This window comes from Oryza brachyantha, chromosome 7 (genome assembly GCF_000231095.2).
Source record: "Oryza brachyantha chromosome 7, ObraRS2, whole genome shotgun sequence".
NCBI lineage: Eukaryota > Viridiplantae > Streptophyta > Magnoliopsida > Poales > Poaceae > Oryza > Oryza brachyantha.
This window is the reverse complement of record NC_023169.2, coordinates 6,748,920-6,760,013: the sequence shown is the minus strand read 5'-3', so window position 1 is coordinate 6,760,013 and position 11,094 is coordinate 6,748,920. Positions and strand designations below refer to the sequence as shown.

The 11,094-nt window shown below is 38.7% G+C and overlaps 3 protein-coding genes across 4 annotated transcripts; 1 reads left to right on the top strand and 2 right to left on the bottom strand.

Annotated features, from left to right (window-relative positions):
• Window positions 1–865: 865 nt before the first annotated feature.
• Window positions 866–1,283, bottom strand: LOC102711082. Its single transcript, XM_006657562.2, has one exon. The coding sequence runs from the start codon at window positions 1,196–1,198 to the stop codon at window positions 956–958; it is 243 nt and encodes an 80-aa protein (XP_006657625.1). The 5' UTR covers window positions 1,199–1,283; the 3' UTR covers window positions 866–955.
• Window positions 1,284–3,154: 1,871 nt separating this feature from the next.
• LOC102713009 lies at window positions 3,155–6,041 on the top strand. 2 transcript variants are annotated; one of them, XM_015839486.2, is made up of 5 exons: window positions 3,155–3,373; window positions 3,473–3,622; window positions 4,023–4,102; window positions 4,195–4,801; window positions 5,447–6,041. In XM_015839486.2, the coding sequence occupies exons 4-5, from the start codon at window positions 4,203–4,205 to the stop codon at window positions 5,712–5,714; spliced, it is 867 nt and encodes a 288-aa protein (XP_015694972.1). In that variant the 5' UTR covers window positions 3,155–3,373; window positions 3,473–3,622; window positions 4,023–4,102; window positions 4,195–4,202; the 3' UTR covers window positions 5,715–6,041. The 2 variants fall into 2 exon arrangements, with proteins under 2 accessions (XP_015694972.1, XP_006658487.1); XM_006658424.3 differs by lacking the exons at window positions 3,155–3,373; window positions 3,473–3,622; window positions 4,023–4,102 and having other exon boundaries at window positions 4,156–4,801.
• A 3,995-nt stretch (window positions 6,042–10,036) lies between these two features.
• On the bottom strand, window positions 10,037–10,567 carry LOC102712741. The gene has a single exon (XM_006658423.3). It carries the CDS (start codon window positions 10,565–10,567, stop codon window positions 10,037–10,039), a length of 531 nt encoding a protein of 176 aa, XP_006658486.1.
• Between the last annotated feature and the right edge of the window lie 527 nt (window positions 10,568–11,094).

Genomic DNA, 11,094 nt, shown 5'->3' with positions numbered 1-11,094 from the left:
TTCCATGACAAAGTAGGGGAAAATTCAAGTATTACATTATTTTCACACTATATGATTTTTTTAGCCTAATGCAGATTTATATTGATGCTAATAATATATAGATTAAGTTAAATATGAACAAAATATCTTATAATATAAAATAAATGGAGTATACAATTAACATCTTCTTCAACTTATGGAATGAACTAAATAAAAAAATCAGCGTCTGACTCCTCTTATTTAATTAAAAAACAAATGCTTTTAAAAGTAAGTAAATTACAGACATACATTAGCAAATAATTCCACCTTCATACATGAGTACTAAACTTAAGAAACATTCTTAAAATTTGAGGGTAAATTGTTTTCGCTTGTACAAGAATATAATTTTAATTGTCAAAAGAAAATAAGAGGCACACGTTTGATCCCATCGATTAATTGAACCTTAAGGTGGCACCATGACATAGAGCAGTTGATCAAAGAATGGATAGCCAGGATGAGAGCACGGACAATGTTTGCGTTTGACCTCAAAGGCAGAGGATACAGACCCAAATTTAAAATCACAATTATATTTTAAGGAAAGGAAAATAACACAATTGTCCCATATAAATATTGTAACAGAAGAATTAAACAACGAACAAAAATATTGCAATCAACACACTTCCAAACAAACTCACAAGCAAATTAAATACTACCTCCGTTTCATAATATAAAATGTTTAATTTCTTGGGTCGTAACTTTTGATCATTCGTCTTATTTAAAAATTTAGTACAAATATAAAAAGTGACAAGTCGTGTTTAAAGTTCCTTTGATAATAAGGTAAGTCACAAGAAAAATAAATGATATTTTCATAATTTTTTAAATAACATTTTACATAATGATACGGAGGGAGTAGAACACAATAAAAATATATACGCCCATATCTACTACACTTGGCTCACTAGAAACATGCATGCTTATATGTACGTACTACGATATGTTAATCGATCGGATCTGGTTTGGCGGAGTAGACGTGGACGCCGATGGCGACGACGACGATGGTGAGTACGCAGAAGTAGAGGATGGCGTGGACGAGGATGGAGAGGCCGCTGGTGCCCATGTTGCCCAGCTCCACCACCCTCGCCCTCGCCGGCAGCTGGAACAGGAACCCCGGCGACAGCAGGATGAACAGCACCACCGCCGCGATGATCGGCCCCCAGTCCGTCGTCGTCGCCGTCGCCATTGCCCGCCTCTTCTCCCCTCTCAAAATTTCAGACTCTCGTTTTGCTGAATAAATATTGTCGTCTCTGCATTTTTTTCACGGTTCAGTGCAGTTTGGTTCAATTGGCAAGCTAGGGAGGGGGGGATGGGCAGTAGTTAAGCTTAGCGTCCATGGAATTCGATCCTTGAGAAGCAAGCGACCTGAAGATAGCAGCAGACAGAAAAAAAGGGCGAAGATTTTAGCTTTGCTAGTGATGACTGATGAGTGATGATCTATGAGTAACCACATGTACCTACATAGCTTTGGGAGCTTTTCCTTTCTGGAAACTGCCAGGTGCACGGAAGAGATCCCCCTAAAGCGACTCCTTTGCAAAGAGGCATATATATGCACCATGAGAATATATATACATGAATTCAATGAGATCATACACGCATGTTTTAGTTCCTCTTCTCCTGTCATGTTGGTGTTATACAGTGAATCAGCGCCTGGCAGGCTCTGCTCACACGTCACAGCTTCTTTTGAGCTGGAACAACTGAGTAAGGCTACATTCTTTTTAGATGGAAGATGTTTTCGATTTTATGATAGCTATTTAATGGTATAAATAATATAATTAATTAGTATAAAGTTAAAAATCTACTTTAAAATAATAAGACGATTAACTTGTATATACAAAACTTTTGCAAAACTCATACTGTTTAGCAGTTCAGAAAATATGCAGACAAAAACACGATGTAAAAGCTGTGTTCTTCCCATAGATTCTCAGATTTTTCCTTTTTTTAAACCCCAGACAGGGTGACTATAAATTAGAAGAGGTAGAAATAATTACAATGTGTTGTGGACTAAGCCACCGCAGGAGAAGTGGAGGAGGGGTAGAAGCTAGCAGCGGCACAAAAGGTGCCTAGGGCCTGTAAGTCTGCATTACGTTACACGGTCGCTCTCTACATCGTGGGGGTGTGAATTCTAGAAGACCATTTGCCCCGCCAGTCTGCCAATTGATGATTTTTTTATAGATGCGGTTGACTAGAGATTTTTCCTCTTATTCACGCATGTTTTCCGAACTGCTAACTAACATCATAAAATAGTCATTAGAAAAATTTTCATCTTCCATCCTCAAAGTAACACAGCCTAACTGAGCATTGGTAGACATCTACTACACAATGCGATTACAACTTGAGCATTCCTATATGCAATATAGTAATATAACTTGAAGTTCAGACGTTTTGTTAGAAACACAAGTTTGGAATCTGAATCGAGAATCAATAACATTTGAAACTAAAAGCCCTTCCCCTGCTATTTGGAGGCATGCATGCATAAAAATACACAAGTATATTCCCTTTACCTCTGTTACAACAAATTCCATGCCTAAACACTACAAGGAGTGCAAACAAAATCTGAAAAAGAATTACATATGAACCTTAAAATTTCAGCTCTTGGTCTGCATTTATCACAATTACCATCAGAAAAGAGGTGGTGGCAGCTATGTTATCGTGAAGGTTAAGCTCCTGCTATTTTAAGGTTCTGTCCGAAAAATTTTGGTCACTTGTCTCAAGTTGCCTGTTTGAAAACACGAGTTGTTAAAATAATACTCCCTCCATATTTCTTATATAACACCGTTGACTTTTAGATTCACGTTTGACCATTCGTCTTATTCAAAAAAATTATATAATTATTAATTATTTTGTTATAATATGATTTATTATTATAGAAACTTTAATTATGCATTATAATTTTGCATATTTGAATATAAATTTTGAATAAGACGAATAGTCAAACGTGATTCTAAAAGTCAACGGTGTCATACATAAAAATATAGAAAAAAACTGTGAACAACCTAGCCTAAACTTGTTTTAACAACTTAAAATTACTCTATTTACATATGTCGATCTTGTAGCACAAACACCTGCTCAATTTAGACCCCCAAAGATGCAATAGTCTGCATGCATCTGCACTGAAATCGGAATTGACATACCAATTATAGCCGCATGTAGCTACCGTCCAGCATTCTCTGCTTCTTCCATACTCAAGTTGTGAAAACAGCATAGGAACAGGTGTGTGGGTCAAATTACCCTTAAAAAACCAACTCTGCAAACTCTTTACTTTTTTTAGTTTGCCTTTGTTCTTTGGGGTGTTTCATTTTCACATCCCTGAAAATTTCAAGACGAAAGAACACAAGACGTTTCTTGCAAGAAGAAAGAGGTAAACTTAATTGGTGCCATACTCGATCGTGGTTCATTCTAATTTTCTATATATCTGATCTTCTGGTGCTGTTTCCTTTGTTCTATTCATAACGCGCAGGATCGATTTCTCTGCTTTGATTATAGCATTATTGTTTTAAGAAAGAAAAAAGGGGAGGATTGCAGTTTCATTGATCTATAGAGAGGAAAGATAAAGATTTTTTTATGTGAAATATATTTTCATGTCAACGGGATGCTTCTTGTCGATGTGGTAAGTCTTTTGCTGACATAATTCATCCAATGTGGCTAGCATGCGTAAATTCTGTGTAATTATTTGATTTTCTTTAGAAAGTCGTTCTCGTGAGTCGTGACATTTTCTCCTACTTCATGCAAAGATATGAAAGTCCCGAACTGTATAGATTTTTCTGTGGAAAAAAATATATTCAATTTCATGAAAGGTGTCACAAATATGTAGTTTCAAAAAGCACAGTGAATTTCTACTTAATAAAACAACACTGCTGTACCAATTGAAACCCAGGGAGATCGGAGATGATCTCCACATTTATCCAATTCTCTTGACTATCAACTCCAATAATAAGTCATTTTTTTGTGTATTCAGCTATGTATTCTATGTTACCCTAATAAATCTTTCTGAACCCCCATTGTTAAAGGTGAGGACCGGCCGAGAATTTAAGCGATTCACACTACGTTTAATCTAGTGCAGAGCAGGCGATAATTTATGTGCCAAAAGGTACAATTTTGACACTCACCCTCAACCATTTCAGAACTAGCAGAATCAATTCGTCAAAGGATACGTACTCACCATTTCTCTTGGATCACCAGGAACTAAAATGGCAAGCGAACAGATGAGCACCACTCCTGCTCATGCCAAGCGTGAGAAGGGAGCGGCAGCCAGCTCGTCGTCGTCTCCGTCGTCGGAGGAGGAGATCGACGAGGACGATTTCTTCCACATCGAAGGGCCAATTCTCAGCACCCAGTACTCCCTGTCCGTCCCCCCAGCCGCTGCGGACGAAGATGGCGGCGGCGCAGCGCGATCCGCCGAACGCCCCGACCCCAAGAGGATCCCGTCCTCCGTCTTCGCGAGATCCAAGTCGACGACGCCGACCGACTGGAGCGTCACCTCCAACGAGTCCCTCTTCAGCATCAACGTCGGCAACGCGAGCTTCTCCAAGGACCACTTGTTCCTGTACGGGAAGACGGGAGAGCTGGGTAACCTGAACGACCCGCTGCCGCCATTGCCGAAGCTGAGCCCGAGCTCCAGCCCCATGAAGGGTGGTGAGGTGGCCGCGGCGGCAGAGAAGGCTAGCACTTCCAGGGAGAAGGCCGGTGGCCGTGGACTCGCGGACCGGAACGGGGAGGACAGCGCGGACTATGTTCACAGCTCGTCGCACCGCTCTGACGAAAGCACGACAAGTTTCGCGTTTCCAATGTAAGAATCGTGTACCACTCTGCTTAGCTACAATTTCATGAAAAAAAAAACGTAGTATTCAATTACTCCCTCCACTTTTTTTATTTGGCTTCATTGACTTTTACCATTTGTCTTATTAAAAATTATATAATTATTAATTATTTTATTATGATTTGATTTATTATAAAACCATGAATTATAATTTGCATATTTATACTTAAATCTTGAATAAGATAAACCGTTAAACATGGAATTTTTTTATTGTGCACCCAATGTTTTTTTTGTACCATCTAGTTTGCAAGATCCAATGACTGCTGTTATTGGGAGGTAAAACTGCATTTATTAGTATTTAAAGTCTATTGATGTTAATTATTATGAAATAAGCACTGTAGGAACATTGCCATGCATACATATGAATATATGAAATAGATGGTGGAATGGAGAAGGTAACTTCTATGAAATTGTCGCACTGTGTGATGTTCATCCTATTCACACATGTCTCGATAGTTCAAGGTAATGGTGGTTACTGGTAACTACAGAGCTGTGATAACTTCCAAATTTTCATGAAAACACGAACATACTATCAGAAACAATATTTGCTGTCTTGTTTGGTGAAAGGTTCAACAGTTGCTTTCTGAATGAAGGTTTTATGCATTTTCTGCACAGATTAACAGGGTCAGCGAAAACCAGCGGGTCCTTGAAAGATAGCCATCCGGAGTTAGCCCGACAAAGCACGGCACAACTAACGCATCCAGCAGACACGCGCAGTGAGAATGACAATAAAGAGACAGCAGTAGTTGTAATGGAAGCACCAAAAGTTGAACAAGCCCCAGCCCCAGCAGTAGCAGCAGCAGCAGCATCACCACCACCACCACAACCACCAGCCACAACAAAATGGTTTCCATGCTGTTCATGCTGTCCATTCTGTTGCTAACTATATGCTATATATTTGCCAATATACACCATCCAACTAGTGGAAAACTTTGAGCATTTAACACAGTAGCACATTTTACAGACGGTCATATTAGTACAAGGATGAACACTCATCAGCCTCAAGGAAAATCAGAAACCAATTATTTGCTCTGAGCAATGTAGATTATGCTAGATATGTACAGTACCACTATTTCTTTCTCAGTTTTTTTATTGGCAGATGTAAACAGAGTAAACTCTTGAGATTTGTTAGTTCTCTAGACGAATTTAAGTTTATTATTTTACTTGTACATTTCATATGATGTTGAAAACTTAACTAAATAAATCTGAATGTCAAACATCTTACTATGCCCCTTATAACCTAAAGCCATTAGGGCCGTGTTCGTTTGTAAAAATAAGTAACCCAGATCATTCGTCTCTCACACGTACATTTTTCAAACTGATGTGTTTTTATAAAAATATATTTTTTATTTTTTATAGATAATAATTAATTAATAATATACTAATTTATTGCTATGGTTTTTTTTTTGGCCAGTTACTTAACCCACTAAAGAATAGAGCGTAGGTTGAGGCCACAAGGCCCGCCGTCCATGTTTCCTCAGCTTAGTACCCCCAAGCGTTATTTACGAACTTAACCTCGTCAGGAAGGGCAAGGGACGTAGTCCATCTCTTTCTACGCCGTATTTGCCCTCCATTTTTTCTTTTGTCGCAGGCAAACGCTCTCCATTCTCTCTGTATCGCGCAAGACGCACGCGGGCATATTTTCTGTTTTTTCTGTATTTGTTGCATGCGTATTTTTTTTGAACATTTTCTCTCTGTATCGCACATGACGCACGTGGGCATATTTTCTGTTTTTTCTGTGTTTGTCGCACGCGTATTTTTTTCTACATTTTCTCTCGGTATCACACAGGAATCATGCACTTTATACCATGAATTAAATTGTTTATGCCTATTTCTCTTGGCATCCAAAGAAAGCAGCATGAACCATCAAAATTTGTCAAGTTGCAGAACACACCAACCCTCCATAATTTGTCAAATCACTAAATATAATTCTCAGCCCACCAACAGCAACAAAGGGTAGCAAATTCATCACATCCACTAAACATAGCAACTAAACAGAGATTCGATTTGCAAATAATAAAATCAATTCCCTTTGTGCAAATTCATCACAACCATTCATTATAGGATACTAAATATAATTCTCAGCCCACCAACAGCAACAAAGGGTAGCAAATTCATCACATCCACTAAATATAGCAACTAAACAGAGATTCGATTTGCAAATAATAAAATCAATTCCCTTAGTGCAAATTCATCACAGCCATTCATCATAGGAAATTACATGGTTCCATGAAGCAATGACAATCACATGAAATTAAATGGTTCATAGTTGGTTCAAAAGAAGTTCACATATATATGCCATATGACATGGTTCACAGAAGTCTGCATATGCATTGACAATCACAGCCATTTATTCACATGATTTTAGGTTGGCTTTATTTTCTTGCATGCTAGTTTTTTTTGGCACATGCCTTCTTGACTACAAGTGGGGATTTTGAGCTCCCTTCTAGATTGGGCTGAGTCAGTAAATATGAAAAAAAAAAGGAGAACTTAAACATCACCGTATAAATTTTTAGGGTTTGGGTCAGAGATGGCAATGGCTGCTGAGGAAGGAGGAGGAGACCGGCGAGGGGAGAGACGTGACTCACGAGGCGAGGCCGAGGCTGGTCGAGCCGACGCCAACACCATGACAGCAGGCGACGCCGGTAGAAAATTTGATTGCAACCAAATCTCACTCGGCCATCATCTGGGCAAGCTCCCACTAGATCTGCCTTTTAGGGCATCCACACTGGGCTACTCCCCCATGTGACAACCGGGTCCAAACCAGATGGAACAGCAGCAGTAGACATATATAGAGCAGATCACCAAACAATGACACCTGCCAGTAGGAGAAGCAACAGATCGGCAGGACGGGCGGCAGAAGAGCAAGGAGCGGCGGTGGGGCATGAGCAGAAGACAACCATGGCTTGGCCTGGCTTCTATGATTTTTTTTTCTTTGACAAGACCGTTGTCTTATTTGGATGAATCAATCTTGTATTTTCTCTTTTCTCTTTCATTTTTCCTAATGGTTAAATAGAGGATATTAATAAAAATTGGATGATCAAAGTTAATTTGATCATGTGGATTCGAATCATCTCTATTTCGTACTACTCGACAATCCTCACCATCCGTCATGTTTCCTTCCATCCATCTAAAGCATAAGGCCGCGTTACGAGACCGATACCAATGACTGATGGGGTATGCTTTTTCAAAAATATTCTAGAGAAAGTTATCATAAAAACTCATATCAATCTATATTCTAAATTTTTATAGTTTATAATTAATTAATCATATACTAATCCACCGTCACAGAAAGTTCTTTTGAAAAGTCATATCAGTTTATTTTTCCATATTTTGTAAGTAACAATTAATTGATTGTATACTGATTAATCAACGGTTATATTTTTCGTGCCGGCTACTTAACCGACCAACGATCGCGGGCCATAGTCATGACTATGCGTCATATTTCCTTCGATGCATCTAAAGCGATCGCTCATCTTGGTGAGGGAATCTATAGTTACCAAACATGTGTGCCGCCTCCAAATCTCTCTATCTGTCTTGCCTCCAATTCCTTCAGCTTCGCCTCGGTCTATTCCTTTTGCCCTCCTAGCCATTCTCTTCCATTAATTTGCCATCATGCAACCTTCCGTCTCCTAACTACTTCCTTCTCCACAGGCACTCAGCTCATTGTGCAACAAGATGATGAACAACAGCAGGCCGGCCGGACACTATAAACTCTTTAGCGTTCCACACTAGCGCACCACCACACTTTATTTCTATTTTCCACTCAAAATGTGGAGTAAACAAGATGTTTAATTAATTACATGCTTAAATATCTACACATGATAACTAGCTAGTCAAAGCAACGGCTCAGCCAGGAATGGCCGGGCTGACTAGCTTGACCGATCACTCGCGTGGCTACCTCTCACTAAACTGACATATCTCTACCTGGAAGCCGTAGGTACTTGCATGCAGATCAACATGCACGAACACACATACATATATATATATATATATATATATATATATATATGCATACATGATACTGATCCACATTTCACGCCAATTGACTTGAGCAACCCTCTAAGCAGTCACTTGCATGCAAATCATGGCTATGGCACTAACCACCCCTGTCTCCTTCCTCGAACGATAAGTCCACCATAACCACAAAACATAAAACAGGAAGGTTAGGTGGAGCTGTGAATTTAGCATTAGCAGGGGCACGCAAATCGCATGGCAATTAAATTGATTTGCATGATTATATCCTAATTTTATACTCCCTCTGTTTGCTAATATAAGATGTTTGACTTTTTTATTGTATAACTATTTGTCTTATTCAAAAAATTATGGAAATATCATTTATTTTTCTTATGACTTATTTTATTATCAAAACAACTTTAAGCACGACTTGTTATTTTTTATATCTGTACTAAATTTTTGAATAAGACGAATGGTCAAAACGTTATAAAAAAAATTAAACATCTTACATTATGATACCTCTAGGTAGTATATGTTAAATTTCATTTAGAAAATCAATGCATGTACAACAAATAGAGGCACGACATAATTAATTAATTTTGTTTGAGCATTTTTTTACTTTTAATTGATTTTTAAGAGCCGACGGTACGTAGCATGTATAGAATTGCATTGTGAGCACTCTGATTCGTATGAAACTGAATTTACATGTGACCATATTTTGTGTCACCAAAAATTTGCAGGCTGTCATGAATAATATATTCCTCGTGTGAACCATCTCGATTAGAAAAATGCCATTAGAACAACACACTTTCATGAAAAAAGATATAAAGGAATTAATGTATATAACCAGCGTGAAGGCACTGTGCTCAATCTGGTCTTGCCGAGTAGATTTGTTCTTTTATCATCTTTAGAGAGTTATTTTTTCTTTTATATGAAGGGAAACAAATGCCTTTATTATTAATTAAAAGAATTAAATTATTACTACCTGCTACATAATACTACCTAGCGTGAAACTATGGGCCTAATGAATTAATGTCTGAAAGAAAGCAAAGGGATAAACCAGACGTAGACATCATTGAAGATATACTAAGTCACCAACTTGGAACAACGGTTCTTATGACTGAAAACATGAAAAAAATCTAGTGAACTCCCCCTTGATGCCGAGACCAGGTTTAGACTTCACAGAGGGTGCTACCAACGACGACCTATCATGCAGTCGTTTGCAGGTATCATCCTCACAGCGATAAATCAACTCCAGCTTCTTAGGTTAAGATCATGAACAACTGCCTTGTTCAAGACCTTAATGTCACAACGGACAATGATGAAGTCCTCTTCTTCTTCTTCTTCTTCAGTGCAATTGGACATCAGCATGTCTTGATTGTTGTCAATGATAGGCCAATGGTGGCCGCACTTGTTGTTGCGTCGCGCGCTCTCGAACGTGTGAATGATCTTTTGCTTGGTGTACGGAAGCGCTTCATCACCACTGGCCCGCGGCAGCACACTGAACTGGACCTCGGTCGTGACATTCTTTGACCCGTCGACAAGCTTGAGGTAGATCGAGATGTTGCCGAAATATCTAATGAATTTGCCGTTGGGGTAGAAAAGGATATCCCAGGTGTGGCCAACTGCTTTGAAGTTGGACCGGAGACATTCACCATTGCCGAGCAGCCTTGCGTGTGAGTAGCCATCGATCTTGAGTATGTGGCACCCCTCCGTCGCTGTAACAACAATCGTCGATGCGGTAAGTGCAGAAGCCGTAACGCCGGCTTTGATCGGCATGCTTAATGACAAATTGCAATGAACTAAAATCTACAGAGATTGCTAAAGGTCGGTTAACCAAATGGTACATCCGAACAAGTGAAAAGAAGAAGAATATTTATAGGGAAAATGGTGGCTTTCATAACAACTATACATGCATGACAACTACTCCAGCAATAATGGTTCACATATCTTCACACATGCATTTGTTAGTTGATTACTAATCTCTTAGTATGCATGGCATTGTTAGTTAAGACGTTGACCTTATCTGAGTTCAGGATGTAGCTTTGGTTGTTGCCATGTGTACTTTGATATCGAAATGTTCAAGTCATAAAACTCTCTTTCCCTTGATTATCGGTAGAAGAGCCACTTTGCACCTGCATGAAAATTTGTTAAATATCAATGTTCAACAAAAAGTATTTGTGTTAGAGGTTGCATAGGCTGTTTTCCTTATTATTATAAACATCAAAAGTTTATAGCCTAATTATTTCATTAAAATTAAGTTGAAGAAAATTGACTTATTTAAGATAAATTTGATAAAACATTTA